The sequence below is a fragment of the Neovison vison genome, chromosome 2 (genome assembly GCF_020171115.1).
Source record: "Neovison vison isolate M4711 chromosome 2, ASM_NN_V1, whole genome shotgun sequence".
Taxonomy (NCBI): Eukaryota; Metazoa; Chordata; class Mammalia; order Carnivora; family Mustelidae; genus Neogale; species Neogale vison.
In genome coordinates, this window is record NC_058092.1 from 224,964,842 (window position 1) to 224,986,925 (window position 22,084).

The window sequence follows — 22,084 nt, forward strand, 5'->3', positions numbered from 1 at the left end:
GTGCATCTTATTACAGAAACCTAGTTCTTGGATGCTTCACATTTCAAAAATAGGCATTTTTATCTTGTTAGCTATTTGTTTTTCTTGCACTTTTAATTTTAGATTATGTATCTGTTTAAAAAAATTAAGTCATTTAAATTTAAGCATGTGGGATATTACATTTTTACCAAAAGTAGTTGAAAATTTTTAATGAATTTTTTAAAATTAGATTTTGTGTTTAGCCCTGGAAGGAATCTTATAGATTGCCTCCAAAAATTTTTTGGCCAAGTCCCATAATAAGAAATTCATTTTACATTGTGATCCCATATACACATACACATATAAAAAACCAAAAATTTCAGGGGCACCTGAATGATACAGTCGGTTAAGCCTTTGTTTTGGGGAACCTGCTTCGCCTTCATCCTCTGCCCCTCCTCCCAGTTCATGCATGTGGTTGGTCTCTCTCTCTCTCTGTCTCAAATAAACAAAGTCTTAAAAAAAACAAAAAGCAAAAATCTCATTAAACAGCCTTAATCCTATGTACAATGTACTCTTGATATTTTTGCTTCTACTTCCTTAAAAAAAATTGGTTCCTACAGCCTCCAAACTAGGCATGGACCTACCAGACCTACCACTGGACCTATGTTTACTCTTTCTCCACTTCCTGCTTTTACAGACGAATTTTAGTTACATCACAATGCTGCTAGAAAAATTCATCTTATAGTATGTGTAGGGTAGAGTTACCTCAAGAGTAGCATTATTTGTTCTTGGGTGGCAGATATGCAGTGTTCACATTACAACCTTATCACAGTGCTTCCCTCCCTCACCATCCAGTCCTGATTAGAGACATTGCTAATTGAACATGGCCTAACACTCTTTACTGCTGAACCAAGAAATATCCTTGGAATTCATTTCAACATAATGCCACTTCATACAGTCACTGTCAGTTAATTGGTAGAGTGCTGAACTTTTTAATAAACTCTTTATGCCATCAGATGATTTGGTTCCATTCTTTGAAGACCAGAGACCATTTCAACCACCCAACTCCTCTCTTGCATTCCTTCCAGTTCAGATCAGTGTACTATCTAAGGGTCCTGCTCTGTGTTCTTCACTTCTTCCTCTCCTTTCTTATAGTACTCTTTGCTTTGCCAATGTTCCTGTTTTTCTTGAGCCATTTTTTTTTTCACTGCATGCTCTTTTTGGTTACATTTATAATGTGTATAAAAAGTAGATCAATAAATACTATTAAGAGTTGACCCTTGAAAAACACAGGGGTAAAGGGTACTAACCCTCTACACAGTCATAAAACACTATATAATTTTGACTCCCTAAAAATTTAACTTACTAGTCACCTGCTGTTTATCATAAACATTACTGATATCATATTAATTATTAACACATACTTCATAAGTTATTTGAATTTTATACTGTATTCTTAACATAAGCTCGAGAAAAGAAAGTGATATTAAGGAAATCATGAAGATGAAAAAATGCGTTTATAGTACTGACTATAAAAATTACATATAAGTGGACCCATGCAGTTCGAATCCATGGTATACAAGGATCAGTAATATTACTATTCCCAAGTATATCGTGTATCCCCAGATCTCTCTCCAGAGTTCCAGGCCTATGGGATCTCTTTAACTACATGTTCCATCAACACTGACGTTTATGTCATCTAAGCAAGTTCTGTTGGAAATCTTGAGTACAGTTAATTTCATTCTTTTTCATATCTATGATTTCTGGTAAACTAGGCAAAACATGGCGCTCATCAGAAACGGGAAGTATCACCTGCCTGTTCTTTAGGGAGAAACAGTTTCTCTGGGCGTTAAAGTGAGAAAGAAATTTCTAACTGTGAGGGATATTGCATGACAGACAGTGGTTCTCAAAAATCGTTTTACAACAGATAAAGAAGTGGATCTATATAAAATGTAACTTAGGTAATGAGAGCTTTAGGTTAATGTATCCCTTTGGCCTAACTTGTTCTAAATACATAGAAGGCGGCAGTGGTTGCAATGTCCCTCTACCAGCTTCCCTAAATTATACTTTCTTTGAGCCAATCACTAAGCAGATATACTTAGAAGAAACAGACTGTGATGAGATTTTGTAGTACTACCTTTATTAGCGTCCTAGATTGCTGATTAAAGTCAGTTACTTATATGCACTTTAGAAACCACATGAACAGATGGAAGGGTTGATGTCCTATTATGAAATCACTCATGCCATATAAAGACTAGCATTTTCCAGATGTAAGGCTACTCCCCTATCTCTGTAGAGATAAACTGAAGTGGTACCTCTAGACAAACCCAGCATTTCTTCAGAAAGCAGCTTTGTATCCCTTCAGCAGTTGAACAAATATTATCATTGAGGTATCCAAACTTTTCCACCCTGGATGTGTTCAAAAGACAGTAACCTCCCCCCAAGTGTACAGTAGCGTTTTGAGGTGAACCAGTCAATGGCTGCTCTGAGGTGTGACTTGAATGTTGCTCCTGTGAAATATAAGCCAGCTCTCCAGGACTTATGCATTTCTTTCATTTTCTTCAGAGGCTAGTCCAATTTGTACCTTGTCTTACACTCTATTAACATGCATACATTTCATAAGTACTATATTGAAAATTTGAAGGGCTTACACATCTATAAAGAGCTATTCCTTTTTTTTTTTTTTAAAGATTTTATTTATTTGACAGAGAGAGAAAAATCACAAGTAGGTAGAGAGGCAGGTAGAGAGAGAGAGGGGAGGAAGCAGGCTCCCTGCGGAGCAGAGAGCCCAATGTGCGGCTCGATCCCAGGACCCCAGGATCATGACCCAAGCCGAAGGCAGAGGCTTTAACCCGCTGAGCCACCCAGGCGCCCCAAGAGCTATTCCTTTTTTAATGAAAACATTTGAAGTTACATGTTCTTGGTTTGGTAGGTTTTAAAAAAAAAGTTCTTCCTCATCATAAATAATATTCCTTTGTTTGTGAAACTTTGAATCACAAGCTTTCACATCAAACCTCAGAAAAAGCAATTGCCTACTTGAGAGGGAAATGATTATGTATATTTCTGTAATATAAAAACATTTTCCTTTCTTCTGAAGAGTACAGAAGCCAATTTGCTCTTAAATCTGTCTAGCTAATATCTTGCTATGGGGTTCTAGGAACTTGAAAATGAGTAAAGTAGAAAGTAGGGTACTACTAGTAGCAGAGAGAAACCATGAATCCCACAGAGCACACAGTTCAGTGGAAACTTCTTTCAGAATTCTTAGGACTTCCATTTGTTTTGTTACAGTCAATTTATGTTGTAACGAATACCTTATCAGAATTTAGAATTATCAGGTATGCATCCTGTCTCTCTGTAGAATTTAGGGCAGTAAATAGAAATACTTTTGACCCCATAGGATAAAATGATGATGTGTGTATACACATTCCCATGTCTTTTTTCTTCTTGGTGGTGAGGTTTTGTTTCTCTTGAGGGCATGCCTGTCTGACTGGATTTTTCTAAGTAGCTTGTGGACCATTGACTAGAACTAAAGATTATTATCAGTAAATGCCAAACAAGGGAGAGCTAGAAAACAGCTATGATTTAGCTCAGCAGTTGACATAGTTTAGTCCAGGGACTTCTCTGAGGCATTTTCAGGGGTCTATTAAAGTCAAAACTATTTTCATAGCTTCACAATCTGATGAGCACGTTGTGGCGTTTTACATGTTGTGTACATGTATATCAGTGTTTTAAACATTTTTGTGTTTTAATTTCTAACACAGTAAGTATCAACAGATAGAACTCATATGAAAAAAAAGTTGTGCCAGGGTTTCTAAATAACTTTCAAGTGTATATAGGGGTTTAAATCACAGTGTTTGAGAATTGCTGATTTAGGTATTTTATTTCCCTTTTTTAAAAATGCAGCGTGTAGCCAGATTAAGTGTGAGCACAGAACCTGGAAGGATTTGAAACTTGGCAGATACAATCTGGATGTCCCAAACTATGGTGAAATGTGAGGAATTTCACAGATGAGAACTTCTCCAACATGTATATAATTCTGTCAACAAATTTTTAATTAAGTGGCTACCATGTTTCCATTTAGTAAGAAACACAATAGAACAGCAATACAAAATCCAAGCTAACAGTTTGTAATTGGAGAAGATAAGGATCAATATATATCTTTGTATTTCTCACAAGCTCCTAGGAAAATAATTTGTACATTCACAGCCCTTAAGAAACATGACTGAATGAAAGCACATACGAATGAATGAATGAATGAATACATGATGTGGGTGTGATATAGGCCTTTCTTCTAGGTATTGAGCGTTTATTCTTAGCTTTGTTCCCAGGTAGGTGATTGGAAGTTGAGAAGAATTAATAGGGTGGCTTTGAAAGAAGAACAGGAGGTAGGATTTGAGTCTTAGAAAAGAGAAAAAGCTCAAGGCTAGGGAAGTAGCTTATGCAAGAACCCCTGGAGTCTGGAGAAAAGAAGAGGAGAATGAATATTGCATACTTGAAAGCATGTTCCAAGATTAAAAGGTTCCTGGTTAAAACTTGTTGCATAGAATAGCGCAGACATTTTCAGCATTTTCAAGGCATAGTATACATGATTGCAGGGTTTTTCTCATGCGATAAGATAGATAATTAAGGCAAAAATTAGAGCATTTTCTTGCTTTACTGTTTCTTATGGGAACTCACTGTAGCTAGATGAGGTACTCTACCCACTGTTACTGTAAATCATTCTGTATCTTCATCTTCATCATCATCATCTTCTTCTTCTTCTTCTTTTTTTAAATAATAATGATGATAATAGTGTTGTTCAGTGGTGCTCACCATGGCCAGGTATTGTTCTCAGCTCTGCCCTCCCAAGGTACTATTATCATCTCCATCTTAAGGACAACAAGTCTCCAGCAGGAAAGACTTCCTTGACCTACTTTACTCTTGTGATGCAGTCAGGAGTCAAACCTTTGAGTCCATGCTCTTCCCATTCACCCTGCTGTATGTACTTTTCTCCATGATTACGCTTAATCCAGGTCAATTGTTCCAAAATACGGAAGCAGGAATGGAGCATCTCATCAATTAAGTGATGAGACTGAATGTTTAGTTACAAGAAACTAATTTTTATCAATACTAATGGAGTTTTTTGGGAGACTTTTAAAATTTTAATTCCAGTATGGTTCACATACAGTGTTATATGTTTGGGGTGTACGGTATAGAGCTTTAGCAATTCTGTACATTACTCAGTGCTCATCACAACAAGTGTACTCTTTAAACCCCACCATCCGTTTCCCCCATACCCCCAGCCACCTCCCTTCTGGTTACCTTCCATTTGTTCTCTCTAGTTAAAGGTCTGTTTCTTGGTTTGTCTCTCTTTTCCTTTGTTCATTTGTTTTTTCTTAAATTCCAGGTATGAGTGAAATCATATGGTATATGTCTTTCTCTGACAATACTAATGAAATTTTTAAAAGTTAATTCAAATACATTGGAACATTACCTCCTGTAGTCCATTGTTTAGAAAAATTATTTTGAGGGCTGTCTGGGTTGCTTAGTTGGTTGAATGTGCGACTATTGATTTTGGCTGAGGTCATGATGTCAGGGTCCTGGGATCAAGCCCCATGTTGGGCTCTGCGCCCAGCACGGAACCTGCCGGAGAGTCTCTCTCTCTCTCCCTTTGTTCCTCCTCCTGCTTGTTCTTTCTTTCTCTCTCCTTCTAATGAAAAATCATAAACAAACTATTTTGAGCTGTATAATAGAAGATGATTTCATCAATGGGCATGTAAGCTGGTATAAAATGCTTGTTTATGGGAATTTGAAGTTTTTTTTTTTTTTTTTTTTGGAATTTGAAGTTTTAATATTTTTCTCATTTTTGTCTCTGGTTCCTTCAATAGCCTAATGAGCTTGTCATTAATAAACTTAAGTTTCTGCAAAGTATTTTGAGCTTCCTCTTTAACAAATTGCCCACATAACTACAGATTATTTTCAGTGGGGATTATATTCCTTGCATTTTTCTCACTGTTTCATGAGATGTTCCAAGTAAAACTTGAATTTGACCCAAAGAGGGCAGTATAAAGAATATGTAATACACGGCACCTGCTTAGTCAGTTGAGCTTCGGACTTTTGATTTCAGCTCAGGTTGTGATCTCAGAGTCCTGCGACTGAGCACCCACATCAAGCGCCACACTTAGCACTGGAGAGTGCGCTTCTCTCCCTTGGCCATCTCCCCACTTGTGTGCTCTCTCTCTCAAATAAATAAATCTTAAAAAAAAAAATATGTAATACAAGTGTGCCCTGAGGTGAGAAGTAAATAGGCCTCAGTTAACTATGAATGCTGTAATTCTTCACTTGTGAATAAATGATCAGTTCTTAGAAGTGACTTTTTTCCTTTCAGAGAGCTCGAGAAGTAGCTATTTCTCTTCATTAAGAAAACTCATGTAATATTAAGTATACTACCCTTGCTGTACTAGTTTGGCCCATTTTCTACATATTTAGCTTTTGTTTATATATCTAATCAAGTTACTGAGCTTGGTTTTAGTATTTCATATGAGAAGTAGTAAACTGATTTTATTTTAAAATTAATTTTAATTATATGTGTGGTAAAATTGTTGAGTCTTGTGATGGCCATGTAGGGATTTATTGTACCATTCTCTCCACTCATAAGTATATTTGGAAATTTTTCCTTCAGAATCAAAACTGCCTAGTATAAAACTGGTTTTAGAAATACGTTTGTAATAACTGTGCTTATAAGCCATAATTGTCAATAAAATAAGGCTTTTCCTTGTCATGTTGGCTGGTGTGGGAAGTTTGTGAATGCTCCTCAATTTATACAAGTGCTTCCCACATATCAAAAATTAACAAAACAATTGCAGTCTTATTTTTGCTTTTAATTTAGTGTCAAGTTGATAGTATTGGTGAAATTCTGTATAAAACTTTAAGACATACATAACAATTTTTCTTTACCTTATGATGTATTTTTCTCCCTTGCTTCTCTTCCTCTAGAGGTATATTGCCATTGGAGAACTGGGGAAAGCTACTGACACACTAGATTCTACTGGGAAAGTAACAGAAGAAAAACCTTATGGTATGATGTTCATCTAATGTGATCAGCTTTTTTAAGATTTAGAGCAAGTTTCTGTGAATTCAGACTTTTAAAATAAATGTCTTACTGGATATTACCAGTGATTATTACAGTTATTAGTACATTTCCTTGGGTTAATAGGATTGAAAGTTGTTGATCACATTTTTGCTTATTTCATATGAGTTTGTTCATAAAGATTTATCATAATTGCCTCTTTTCCTGTAATCAGGGTTTTTTTTTAACGTTCAGAGTTCTTCCAGATAATTCTCTAGCCAAACAAACATTTATAGCTAAGAATTAGGGGTTTTACCCATGTCTTGTCATTGTTTATTGACTTAATTTTTTACAACTATTTCTTAGCTTTTGAAACATACCAGGTTTAGTACTTTACAACTAATCATTTCCTCTGCTTTTGGAGTATATTAAAAAATATGACAGAGGGAAAGCTGTTTCTCTAGAAGTGAAACAGAACTCACTGGGACCCACCTTCATTTCCCTGCCATTCCTTTTATTACTTTGAGTGAGGATAGGTAAGTTAAATGGTTTCCTAGCAACTCTCAGGGTGTGAGGCTCTTCCTAATACAGTGGTTGCCATTCTGTTGGCTCACCTGTGTTATTATGTCGTCAATTGTGAATTATTTGTAGGCTTTCTGGTTGTTGTTGTTGTTGTTTTTTTGTTTTTGCCTGTGTTTAATGTTACCTCTTTTTAATTTAGCCAGTCCAGCATCTGGCTTTCCTGTTTTTGTATTGAGCATCCTTAATATATATTACATACCAACCTTCTTGGCCTTGTTTGCTTCACTTGTCTTGTTAACATTTATATGTAAGTTAGTATCTTACTTGATTAATCAAACAACATAATCAAAAGATAAATCACAGATTTATGTTGAGTTAAAAAGAAATAGAGGTTGAATTATCTTTGAAATTGTTGTTATTAGGAAATAATAGCAGACCCTCACTTAATAGAAACCCAACCATAATTTTCAGCAGGAAGCTTTTAAAGGATTAAAGAGACATAGGACAATAGGAGGATGTCTGAGATTTCCAGAGTATACTAAAGTATATGCCAGTACCTACATAATCAGAAGAATGGTGAGGAAGTAAAATTGGTAAGACTTCTTGATGGGATGGGTGGTAAGGGCATTGTCAACCATGATCTAGGTTTCTAGGTTTTAAAGTTGGTTACATGATGATGCAATTCATTGAGTAGGGGATACTTGAAGAAGACCAAGGTGATGAAAATGCAGTTGACCCTTGAGCAGGACAAGTTTGTCTTGTGTGGGTCCACTTATACATGGGGAGTCTTAAATGCAGTACAGTACTGTAAATGTGTTTTCCTTATGATTTCCTTTTTTTTTTTTTTTTAAAGATTTTATTTAGAGAGAGAGTGCTTGTGAACAGAGGGGAGGAGCTGAAAGAGAAAGAGAATCTCATGTAGACTCCATGCTGGGTGTGGAGCTCCACACAGGGCTCGATCTCATGACTCTGAGATCATGACCTGAGGTGAAATCAAGAGTCAGTTGCTTAACTAACTGAGCCTCCCAAGTGCCCCTTCCTTATGATTTTCTTAGTAACATCTTTATCTAGCTGACTTTATGCTAAGAATATTGTATATAATATATGTAATATACAAAACATGTGTTAGTCTGCTGTGTATGTTGTTGGGAAGGCATTCAGTCAGTAACAGGCTATTAGTAGTTAAATTTGGGGGGAGTCAAAAGTTATACATGGATCTTTGACTTCATGGGGGTTCCATGCCCCTTAACTCCTGTGTTGTTCAAGAGTCAACTGTACTTAAACATTCCCTTCCTGCCTGCCCTTAAGCATTTTGGAATTTTAAAAAACTCTATTTTGTATTGTGCAATTTGTAACCTTCCTTACTTACTTTAAAGGAAACTTACTTTGTTAAAAAATCATCTCATTATATGTTGAAATAAGTCATGGAGAAACCAAGTAACTTTCTTCAGACTGGAAAGGGAAACTTCCCTATAGTTTCTTGAATAGTATTTATAGTCCCAGAAAATGAAAGCTCAGAGAATTTTGCTTATTGACATGAGTTTTCTGTGTGGTTTAAGTAAAGTAACAAATGTCTGTCATCGATTTAAGCTGCCAAAGCAGGTACCAAGGGGAAAATAAATAAGTATGAGATCTAACCTGTGTCCTTAAGGAGCTTCTGTTTAATGAAAATCTAGGACCCATGTTCTCAACCCTCTGAGACTCAGTACTGAGACCTGTAACCAATACTTTATAATGCCTTCCTTACTCTCTTGAACTAAAATTCAGAGATACTCTCCCCTACCTCCATGTTAGGAAAGAAGTCAATATAATACAATAAAGAGAATATAAAGAAGAAATAAAAGTAATTTATAATCCAGGTATGTTGCTATGTAAATGCACAGCTATTACTGCACTAAGAATTGTAATGAACTAGTCAGATGTTGACACGAATATGACTGCCATAAGTATAAAGGCAGACTGATACAGGTATGTTGTATTGATGACTCAGTAATGGAAAATTCAGTATATGAGAAACAGTACAAAAAAATACTTCGTATTTAAGTGGAAAACAGACTTAGATTCTAGCCTCAGGTGATTATAAACAGGCTTTCACCCACATAAGTATCTGGCAGACATCCAGAAGTTACGTGGTGCGCAGAACACTGGATCATGCTGTCCCATCTGCATATTGTAGGACATCCAGCATTCCTGGTCCTCAGCTATGAGATGCTGCTGATGCTGCCGCCCCACCCGATCACTGTAATGATTAAAAAAAAAGCAGTTCTTAATTGACCCATTGAGGACAACTGACATAGGGGGAAGGCCAGTAAGGCGGGATGTAGTAAGTGGCAAATGGCTGCTTTTCAGTCACTTTTGTTCTATCTGGACAAATACTGTTTTTAACCATTGTTTCAGATACCTGAAAGCTTAGAAGAGTAAGAAGACAAGTCTGACTCAGTAGACTGAAAACTCAAACCGTAGTAATAAGACCCTTCCTTTTATTCTCTTTCATGGAACCTTCCTTTATCCCTAAATAGCTTTTCACCATTTATAAATACACATTTGCATGTTAATCCCTAAGCTGTGCAGCTGAGACCATGTCTCTTTCGGTCCTCACTATCTTCTTGGTGTCCAGGACCATGTGTGGCATATAGAATAAAGCCTAGAGCGTGATTAAATAAGCAGACAATAGATAAGCATGGCAGAAATGACTGCAGCTAAGTCACACAAAAGGCAAATTTTCTTCCTACCTTCTGTGGCTCTTTCCTCACTCACGTCTGGGTGTTAAGTCTCAGGCACAGTTGCTGGTGTCTCTGAGGGCACTTGACTTTGGTGTGCTCATCTGCCCTTCGCTGAGCTCAGGACACGAGGGCCGAGGTGGCGTCCCAGGCTGTCTCAGATGTGGGCCAAGCTTCTGGGAAGGCCGGACTGCGTCTGCGATAAGAATAGGTTTTTCTATCTCTCTTGTAGCTTTTTTATTGGGAGGCCAGAAATGTGAAAGGAAAGTGGTATCTCGTGCTAATCCTCTGGTCTAAACCCTCCCTGCAACTCCTTGATCCCAAGATAGGATTTAGCAAGGTCTCCTCAAGTGGATGTAGCTGATCTGTCTAATGGGAGAGGCTCCTCTTGGACTGTGCTTTGGCTGCCCACACTTCTCGGAGGAAGCTGATGAGTTGAACTGGGTCTCGGATTGTGATTTAAACAAATAGGGCACACGCTCTAGTAGGGCTGCTGTATACCTCAGCATCAGTCATCTTATGGTGCCTTTCGTTTGTGTTTAAACCTTTTTATTATGAAGTGTTACACAAATAAAGACAAGTGAATGAAGCTTAAATTTACAGCTCAGTGAACTATCACAAAGCAAACCTCCCTGCAGCTCCCGGTCTAGTCATCAAATAGAAAATTCCTAGAGACGTCTTTCAAGCGCCATTCCATCTATAACATTCTTCTGTCGATACACATTTGGGCTGGCCCTGGTTTGAGGCTTTATGAATAAAGCTGCTATGTGTGTTTTGTACCTGTTTTTGGTAGACACATGTACTCATTTCTCTTGGATATGCCCCCAGGTGGAATTGCTGGGTCACAGGATAATCCTGCTGTACTGGGAATTGTCAGGTTTTCAAAGTAATTGTATAACTGCGTTTTTACCACCAGTAAATGACTTTCCCTTGCTTGGACAACACATCGTATTAACAGTGTTAATAATGTTGGCCGTTCTTATGTGTGTAGTGGTATTTCATTGTGATTCTCATTTGATTACTAATGAGATTCAGCACTTTCTCATCAGTGCTTTGGCTTCTTAGTCATTCTTTTCTGTATTGTCCAGGTCTCTCGCCTCTTCTTTTGTTGTTTTTCTTTCTGTATTGAGTTGCCTTTTTAAAAATAATGATTTGTACAAGATCTTTTTATACTCTGGGTATATGCTCTTTTGCTATATGTCTTGTGGATATTTTCTCCTACTCTGTGGCCTATCTTTTACCTCTCCTTAACCCACTGAGCCACTCAACCACCCCTATCTTTTACCTCTCTTAACTGTGTCTTGGAAAACAGAAGTTTTTAGTTTTAATTTAGTCCACTTTATCAAGTCTTTTCCTATGTAATCAGTCCAGTTGTTTTGGTGTCTAGTTAAAAAATATGGGGCGCCTGGGACGCCTGGGTGGCTCAATGGGTTAAAGCCTCTGCCTTCGGCTCAGGTCATGATCTCAGGGGCCTGGGATTGAGCCCCGCATCAGGCTCTCTGCTCAGCAGGGAACCTGCTTCCCCCTCTTTCTCTGCCTGCCTGTCTGCCTACTTGTGATCTCTCTCTGTGTGTCAAATAAATAAATAAAAGTCTTAAAAAAAATAATTTCCTACCCCAAAAGTATTAAGATATTTTCCTATATTCTAGAAGTTTTGGTGCATTGCCTTTCACATTACATCTGCAATCCACCCTTTTTTCTAGCCCCGCCCTGTATGGGTATCCTGTATGGCCCAGCACTTTTCCCTGTTGCATTGTCTCCTTGGTCACGAATCAAGCACCTTATAGATATGGGTTTGTTTGGAATTTATTTTGTCACACTGGTCTCTCTGTTCTTATGGTAACACCAAACACCAAACTATCTTAATTGCTATAGTTTTAGAATAGATCTTGGTATCTGAAAGAGCAAGTCTTTCTGTTTTTTTTAAAGATTTTCTCTATTGGTTTTTTTATAGCTTTCTTGTCAGAGCAAGGAAGTTGCTTTCTGTACCTAATTTACTGCTTTTTTGTTACTTAGTTTGTTTGTTTTAAATAAGCTTTACCCCCAACGTGTGGCCTGAACTCAAAACCCCGAGATCAAGGGTCGTGTTCTCTGCTGACTAAGCCAGTGGGGCACTCCCAACTGTTGTATTTCTTAGACATTGAATTTTATCAAATACTTTTTCTGTATCTGTTGATTTTTCTCTTTATTCACATATTAAACTAACTTTACATTTCTAGAATAAGCCCAAATTGATCACGATATGTTATCCTTTATATAAATGGTTGGATTTAGTTTGTCAATATTTAATGTAGGATTTTTGCATCTTTGTCTCAGAGTGAAGATTACTCTCTATTTTTCTTCCCATTAATGTCTTTGACTGGTTTTGATATCAAAGTTATGCTGACTTCATAAAATGGGATGGGGAGTATTCTCATCTCTTTTTTTAATATCTAGAATTTGTGTAGATTGGCATTATTTCTTTTTCTAATACTTGGTAGAATTTACTGGTAGACATCTTGAGTTTTCTTTGTTAGGAAGGATTGGCCTTCTTTATTAAATATCAAACAATATTAAATATCAAACAATTTTTTAATTTCTTGTGTCATTTTAGGTAATTGTAGGTAATTTTTATCCTAGGAATTGGTTCATCTAAATTTTCAAACTTATTAGTATAAAGTTGTTTATACTATTTCTTTATGACCGTTCTTTTTTTTTTTTTTTTTTTTTTTTTCCTTTACAAGCAAGAATGCTGAGGTTTATTCTGGAAGGCCCTATAACTAGCCCTATGACCGTTCTTTTTATTTTGAAATAACATCAAACCTATTTTTGTAGTTTTCAGTATGTAGCTCTCTTTCACGTCTTTTGTATGTGGAAACCCTAAGTCCTTCATATTTTTTGATGCTATCATAAGTTGAATTTTAAAAATTTCAGTTTCTAATAATTCATTTCTAGTGTAGAGAAAAGGAGTTAACTTTTCAATATTGGTCTTATGTCTTTCAGCTTTGCTAGACTCACTAATTTGAGTCACTTTTGTGTAGATTCCTTGTTAGGGGGACATCTAAAGTAGACATTTTTCCGGGTCTGCATGAGCCCTACTTCTCAGACTTGGCTTCTCTGAGATCTCAGTCAAATGCCCTGGGTATTCAGCCAAGTTTCTTCATTCTGGATGGTTGTTAAGAGCCCACCTTGTAAGAGCTTTGATAGTGGTTCTTTGGTTAATTTTGTGGCAACTCACTGTATTATGTGCAGCTTGGAATGTAGTTAGTATCTAGTGGACCCCTGTAGATATCTCTTTCTCTGTGTGGTTCTCTCAAATTCCAGCTGCTGCTTCTTCCCCAAACTCTTGATTTTTATTCAGTGAGATTGCTAAATATCTTGGTGTTTGTCTTCTTGAAGGGAAGAATTCTGTTGAGAGACTTGAGAGAGAATTAAAGCAGCAAAGGTTTTATTTAGCAAAGGGGAAGTATACTCCAGAAATGTAGCAAAAAGGGTTTCTCTAAGGCAGATAGGCTGGTCTCTGGGTGGAGACTGGGGGGGGGGGGTCCACACCCTCTTTTCTCCCCCACTGCTCATGTCTGTCTGTCTCCCTACTCTAGCAAGATCACAGTTCTCTTATTCCCCTCCTTGCACCATGGCTCAGAAAACATCTCCAGGTGAAAGCAAGTGAACCTCAGAAGGGCCTTGCCTGTTTCTTTCCCTTCTCTTAGGGATTATAGTCTTTGCTGTCTGTTGTCTAATGTTCGAAAACAGTTGTGTGTTATACATTTTTTCCAGTTAAGTAGTTGCTTATAGTGGTAATGCTTGTCCAGTACCATTTAACTCTACCATGGTTGAATATTGCTTTTAACTCCATCAATCATTTAAGTACCAGCTATCATGATATAAGTAGAGTCAACACATTTTAAGCAAATAATAATGTGTGGCATGATCTTACATAATTTAATTTTATGAGAATGACTTTAAAATTAATTTCAAATGAATAGTGGCACACTGATGAATTATTAGTCCCTAAGAAAAGAATACTTACTCAAGTCCTATGGCATTTTTATCATACCCATCTTCTTTTATCAAATATAATTTTTTTGATTGTTATTGGATATAATCACTTTAGAGATTTTACTATCCATTTCTTTTAAATCCTTTGTAGGTAAAATCTGTATTTTTTTTTTTAAGATTATTTATTTTTTGAGAGAGAGAGAAAACACAAGTGTGGGGAGGGCCACAGGGAGAGAGAATCTAGACAGGCTCCTCATTGAGCATAGGATAGGGCACAATATGGAGCTTGATCTCACAACTGTGAGATCACGACCTGAGTCAAGACCAAGAGTTGGGCGCTTAACCGATTGAGCTCACCCAGGTGTGCCTTGAGTCTTTATTCTTATTATTAATTATTACTTGGATTGTACTAATACCAGTTTTAGAGATAGCCAGCATGTTTCACACATACTCATATAGTGAATATAATAATCATATGTTAAAAGATAATCATGTTTTATTCTACTGTATCATGTTCACTTTTATTGCAAAACAACTTGCTACATAGGCTTTCTGTATGGTGATTCAAACATCAGATGAATGATTGGCCTTGCCCTTTGACTTTGACATTCTGTCACTGCTCAGCTAATTCAGCAGCAATGTCTTGAGTGCCGCCATCATTGTGTACATTACATAAGAAGAACTGCCTTTGCTTTTAAGGAGCTTAGAGTTTCATTGGCAAGATAATACCTGCATACATATAGTAGGTAATAATTAAAAATTGAGTATGATTGAGACACCTGGGTGGCTCAGTTTGTTAAGCATCTGTCTTCTGCTCAGGTCATGATCCCAGGGTCCCACTTCAAGCTCCCTTCTGCCAGCTGCTCTCTCTCTCTCTCTCTGACAAATAAATAAACACAATCTTTAATAAAAAAAAACATTGTATATGAATAATTACAGAATGAACAGCACAAACCAGAAATGCCTGAGATGTTAAGTCGGAGAAAGATCTTGGCAGAAGTAGAATGACAAAGAGCACATCTTATCATCTGGTATTGGGGAGTGTAAGTAAAGGAGAGCCACCCAAGCAGGAAAAGGAGTATACGTTGGCAGGAATGTTGGTAAAGAGACCAGCCTAGCAGAAGTAGAAAGCATTTGGTCTTGTTTTGAAAATGTTTTGTTAAGTTATGAAGTTTTGCAGTGTTCTCATCAATGACATATCTTTAGCAGTGGTCCCCTGGGAGGTAGCATTGGCTGTCGGATTTGTAAGTTTTGCATCACTAAGGTGCCACCAGTAATTGTTATAATGTTGCAGTAGAGTGAAAATTTCTCATGGAAAAAAACTTCATATCATGAGCTACATCTGTTTGAAAAACAGTATGAAGAGAACACCCATCTGAGATCTGTCTTCATAGACCACTAGATGTTGGAGAATTCTCTTTGAGTTCTGTAGATCTTCTCTGTTTGAGTCTAGTAGATTTTAGTCTTTTTTTTATGTTTAACTTGAGGATCCGGTTACCCTGAGGTAAAGATTCTTGTGTTGATATTGAAATCAGAATCCAATATTCCATGCTGTCTTTTAATCTCTATTCTGGTTTTACAACGATAACTCAAAGCACATTATTTTTGAAAATATTTTTTAACAAAATCAAATGTAGCATGTATGTATTAGACTAAAAAGTTTGAATAAATTTCCTACAAAGTGAGAAAGAAGCTCTATAGGGGCACCTGGGTGGCTCAGTCTGTTAAGCATCTGCCCTCAGATTATGATCTCAGGGTCCTGGGATAGAGCTCCATGTCAGGGCTCTCTGCTCAGTGGCTAGTCTGCCTTTCCCTTGCCCTCTGATCTTCCTCCCAACTAGTGCTGTCTCAAATAAATAAATAAAATCTTTAAAAAAAAAGTATAATTTTTTTCCATTGACTATAACCTAAACAAGTTATAGAATATTTCTATAATTATTGAGTATGAAATATGTACATAGTCATCTATATGTATGAAAATCCCAAATACTGAATTTCAGTGTGTTATAGTTTTCACTTGTTAAAATCATAGAATCACTTGTTAATATTATAGTGATAGTATTTTATAATTAATATAGTTAATAATAGTCTGTTGGAAAGAGTATTAAATAGAAGCTGAAGATGTGACTAACAGAAACTGAAAGCTTTATGTCTCCATTCAGATTTTCTAAAATCATTGTTTTATAAATGCTTAGTAATCATATATTTGCTATGTACATTCTTTTTTTGCACTGGCTTATTTTTAAAATCAAACTCCTGGGAGTGTTTGTTTAAAAGAACAGAGAAATTCTAAGCAGTGAAGGGACAGAAGGAGACAAGTAAATACAACTTTACTTGGGGACAGAATCGAATGTGAATGTGTCAGTCTTATGCCATACCACAGAGCAGTTTTAAAATCTAGCAGGTGAAATTTTTAATGTGGTTAATACTTAATAATCTTTTTTAATACTGCATTAAGTTGTTTATCATATTTGATGCCTGAAGAAACTTAAGCAACTTATATGTTATTTTTAAGTAATCCCTACACCCAAGGTGGCCTTGAACTCAACCCCAAGATCAAGAGTCACACGCTCCACCAACTGAGCTAGCCAGGCACAACTCCTTTTAAAAAAATTTTTTTTAACTAAAAAGTTTAATTGATTTTTTAAAAAGATTTTTAATTACTATTTATTTATTTGACAGACAGAGATCACAAGTAGGCAGAGAGGCAGGCAGAGAGAGAGTAGGAAACAGACTCCCCGCCAAGCAGAGTCCAACGTGGGACCCTAGGATCATGACCCAAGCCAAAGGCAGAGGCTTTAACCCACTGAGCCACCCAGGAGCCCCTAATTAATTTATTTTTTAATTGAAGTATAGCTGACATTCAATATTATATTAATTTCAGGTGGAAAACAGATATTCACTGCTTACCGTCTGTCACCATACAAAGTTACCACAATATTATTGGCTATATTCTCTATGCTGTACTTTTCATTCTCATAATTTACTTATTTTACAACTGGCAGCATGTACCTCTTAATCCTGATCACCTATTTTGCCCATCACCACTTACCATGATGAGCACTAGGTAATGTATATTTTTCAGATCACCACGTTGTACACCTGAATTATACTTCAATTTAAGAAAAATAAAAAGGACTTACCTGTATTTCTCTACTTAATTTCTGATCTCATTTTTTAATATGGCAGTATTGTTTCTATAGCTAATTCAACATTTTCTCAGGTCTTCTAAAGGCTATAGTAAGAACCAACTAAATGTACCAAGGTGACTGGATCAGTTTTGGAGAAGACTTGGAGAAAAAATTGAAGCGAAAGAAATTTAGTCTTAATATTACACAATACAAGACTTTCTCCTTTTATCTCATTTATATGTATTTTATTCATCTCAAAAAGGTAGAATTTGGCATACAAATTCAATTTTTAATTGAATATTCAGAACTTTCAGTGCTGTGAAAACAGCGTGTATATTTCTGTGGTTGTTATAGTATTCCATTTTTTATTCATTTTTGGCAGATAAAATAACACAAGAAGATATTGAAGGCATTCTACAGAAATTTACTGGGAATATAATGCAAGTACCTCCCCTGTAAGTTCAGTTATTGAATTTGGATAAATGTTTAATTTTTATTTTTCAGTATTTAATATCACTTTAATGAGGAAAAAAGGGGGGCTTCCTTTTATGTATTATGAGGCACCTTTTAGTCTGACATAACATATGATCAAGTAAAGGTGAGCCTGATTTAGACAAGTTACAGAGCTGCCAGCACTCTCTGAGGTAGTGGAATGTGGTTTCCTCTGTCTCTGGATGTTGCCACAGCCTGACATCGATGCTATTCCAGAGTTTATTGGTCTTTCTGATTCCATCTGTATACCTCAAGGCAGTTCTGGAGTGCAGAGATGCCGGTTTTCCTGGAGTTGCTGTGAAGGGACGAGTCCAGGGGAGTACTGGTGTCAGAACTGTGATTCAGGGCGCCTGGGTGGCTCAGTGGGTTAAACTGCTGCCTTCGGCTCAGGTCATGATCTCAGAGTCCTGGGATCGAGTCCTGCATCGGGCTCTCTGCTCAGCAGGGAGCCTGCTTCCTCCTCTCTCTCTACCTGCCTCTCCATCTACTTGTGATCTCTCTCTGTCAAATAAATAAATAAAATCTTTAAAAAAAAAAAAAAAAAAAAAGAACTGTGATTCATAGTCCAGTTAGTACTTTTTTTCAGGGGTGGGGACCATTCTTTTAGGCCCAGAATCTGCTTCACAAATCTCTGCAACAGATGAAACAGATGAGAGTAATAATATACTAAAAGTATAAGGATAGGGTCACCGGGGTGGCTCAGTGGGTTAAGCCTCTGCTTTTGGCTCAGGTCACGATCCCAGGGTCCCGAGATCGAGCCTCGCATCAGGCTCTCTTTTCAGCAGGGAGCCTGCTTCTTCCTCTCTCTCTCTCTCTCTGCCTGCCTCTCCACCTACTTGAGATCTCTGTCAAATAAATAAATAAATCTTAAAAAAAAAATAAATGTATAAGAATATTGAATACCACTTAACCATATTTTTTGTGCACATTACCATTTCAAGCAAATTGCTTTTTATTTTTAAAAAAATGGCTGAATCATATGTCTGGAGGTGACAGTTCTTTTAGAATTTAATATTTTATTTATATATTAATTAATTAATTAATTAATTAATATAGTAGGCTCTGTGCCCAGCATGGAGCCCAATGTGGGGCTTGACTCCATGACCCTGAGATGAAGACCTGAGCTGAATACTTAACTAACTGACCCACCCAGGCAACCCTAGAATTTAGTATTTATGTTTTACTTTAATATCTTGATTTTTTATCAAGAACACTGAAATATCTATAGGGAAATGTGTTTTCATAATTTTGCCTCAAATGAAGGTTTTAAAAATTTTGCAAGCTATGAATAAATGTTACTTTTTTATCATTATTGTTAACATGCACATTTATATCTATTTATAAGAGCAGTTTTAGAAATTTTTTCCTCTGTTGATTATTCCAAGTATTTTGTGATCTAATAAAATTTTATCACACAAAGCTTAAGATCTATTAAGTAGATTTGCATTTTAGAAATATTTTATTAAATTTTATGTGAAAATGAATATTATTGTAATGGAAGTTGTTTAAAGAAAATACAGTAGAGACTACTGTGACCAGAGTCCTTGTGCCCTTAACCCAGAACCAGGACCAGTGAACACATGAACAGACCATCTCCAGAGAGAAGGTTAAAGTGTAAAATTGACAGTACTGTTCATTGGGAGCAGACTGAGCTTTAGTTTTAAAGCTATTTAGGAACTCCGTCTCTGGTGCCATCATGGAGTAGATTAGAAGAAAAAAATAGTTCATGTCCTAGAAAGATTCAGTTTAAGGGCTTCTGGTCCTCCTTTCTTTCCATGCTGTAATATGGAGTTATTCTCTGTCATTCTATCTTAATCTTTTCTCTCTCCTTCACTCCCTCTCTTCCTCTCTTATCTTGCAAGCTATTCTGCATTAAAGAAAGATGGACAGAGACTTTCAACCTTAATGAAGAGAGGCGAAGTAGTAGAAGCAAAACCCGCCAGGCCTGTTACCGTATACAGTCTCTCCCTTCAAAAATTCCAGCCACCATTTTTCACATTAGGTAAGGTGGGAAATTTGAAATCATTTGTAGTTAACATGTACCTTTAGTCTGCATTTGGCTACTTTTGGGTAATTTAATTTAATTTAATCCTAGGATATTGGAGATTTTTAAAATTCAAATTTAAGTAAGGTTAGGATTTATTAATACCTTTCTATTTAATGAAAAAACTGATAGCTACATGGAAGTTTAGACTAAATAGGCTGAGTTTTTATATATCATACTGTCTTCTGAAGTTGGAAGTAACATACCTTTGATCTCTAATGGGGTATATGCTTTCAAAATTTTATATTTTATATTTTATTATCTTATGGGTGCTTGTTCCCCCATTTTGGCTAGTACCTCGTAGTTTACATTCAGTTTTAAAATTTAAATTGCCCTTATAAAACAAAGCATTTTCAGTTTTTGCACAAGAAATTCTCGGAGCAGAGTGATTATTTCTTCCCTTTCTATGTTACCTGCAAGTTACTGCTAAGGATCCTGACAATATGGAAATAATGGGTAAGGCAAAAATGTATTCTTGGACATGCAGTAAACTTTAATTCAGGTTATTAATTTGAATTTATCTACAAATCTATATTTGAAATAAATTTAAAAACCAAAAAGTTTGTTTCTGTGGTTTGGAAATTTTATCTCCTAGTTGCAGAAAGTAGTAGCTCAAGTCATGAACATGGATATGAACTGTGAAGAATTAAAAGCTGTAGTTTTTCTAAATTAGGCTTCCTTAAACTGATCCTGCTCTTAATTTCACAATGCCTACTAAATAGAATTCCCTTTAGAAATAATTTCTTAAAACGTTTTTTTCCCCTAATTTCCGTTGCTTTGACATTCTACTTAATGTATATAAAGTTCCTATAGAATGTGGTCTTTGTACAGTCAAAAAATTAAGTCACTTCTTTCCTTTAGTGTCCTGACTCTAAAATGTTTAACAAATAATGAGAAAAATATACTAAAAAATATTTCATTCCATGAAAATGCAGCAGCTGTGTTGGCATAGTAGATATTATCTCTGAAAGGAAGAAAAATTTGAATTTTTCTGATTGCATTTAAGTTGTAAATACCTATTTTTTCACTTGGAGGTTATGGTAGGCCCAAAAGAACTATCTTTTCACCAAAGTCAAATAGAGTGCAAGAATGTTTATGTACCTGCTTTGATCCCAGTGGTCATTTTTTATTTCATCCATGGCCCCCAGCCTTGAGCTGATGGGGGAAAAAAAGAATTAAAATCCCCAGGTAGTGAGTTCTGGTTAATTCCCTGAAGTGGCTTTTTTTGTATGATAAGACTGTAAGCAGCAGGAGTATAGTTCTTTTTTGTGGAAATTCAGGATATCTTGTAGATGAATAAAAATAATCCAGAGTCTTGCTCTTAACCAGTAAATGTGTAATATTCTGTGTGAAGATGTTTAGATATGCATTCATTCTGGAACATTGTGTAATTTTAGTTATTTTATGATTTCTTTAGGAATATTTCCAAGAGAACATTTAAATAGACTGAGCTCTCAATGTAGTGTATTTTCCCAAACATAATTACTATCCCTGATAAGGGATTTGGTTTGATGTATTTGTTGAGCGTGTAAATCTGAAAATGTCATAAAAATCTACAGCTCTTGATAGCAAAGCTGAGATGTCCAACTGTTTAAAACCAATTAAGTGAACAAGGTATACAAATCTGAAAATATTTTTTATATGTACAGCTCATAATAGCAAACCTGAGATTTCTAAACTATTTAAAACCTATTAAATGAACAAGGCTGTAGTATTAACGTCGGTGTGACTTGCCAGTTAATTTAAAATGTGTTCATGAGTTTCTGCTGTTTGCTTTCTCTACACTCTGACTTTTCAATCTCACAAACACATATGCTATTGGATGAATAATTTATGTTTCAGCACATAAATATTTTATCACTCGATTGTTTGCATAGTGCATTTTTACATTTGTTTAGGGGCATCATTTCTATGTAAAGTGGATTTCATAGGAGGTTAGCAATTTACCATGTCACTGTTAACATTCCAGATGTTGAATGTGGAGGAGGTTTTTATATCAGAAGCTTGGTCAGTGACATTGGCAAAGGTAAGCATAAAGATGAATTATGAATTATCATTTAGAGAGTAATATTCTTTTTTGATGGGAAGAGGGAATTTTCTATTTTTCCTATCTCCGAGTGCTGGCCTTAGGGAACTGTACTCTTGCTGCCTTCAGCTTCAGAAGCACTGAAGGTTTATGGCATACAGTTAT

General features: G+C 36.1%; 1 protein-coding gene across 1 annotated transcript in view; it reads left to right on the forward strand.

Moving 5' to 3' along the window:
• The window catches only part of TRUB1 (TruB pseudouridine synthase family member 1), a 41,402-nt gene that overhangs the window by 17,888 nt on the left and 1,430 nt on the right, over positions 1-22,084 (forward strand). Inside the window, exons 4-7 of the mRNA XM_044240594.1 lie at positions 6,934-7,015; positions 17,740-17,812; positions 19,712-19,851; positions 21,863-21,919. Of these exons, the coding sequence (XP_044096529.1) occupies positions 6,934-7,015; positions 17,740-17,812; positions 19,712-19,851; positions 21,863-21,919 (352 nt within the window). The remainder of the gene's footprint in view (positions 1-6,933; positions 7,016-17,739; positions 17,813-19,711; positions 19,852-21,862; positions 21,920-22,084) is intronic.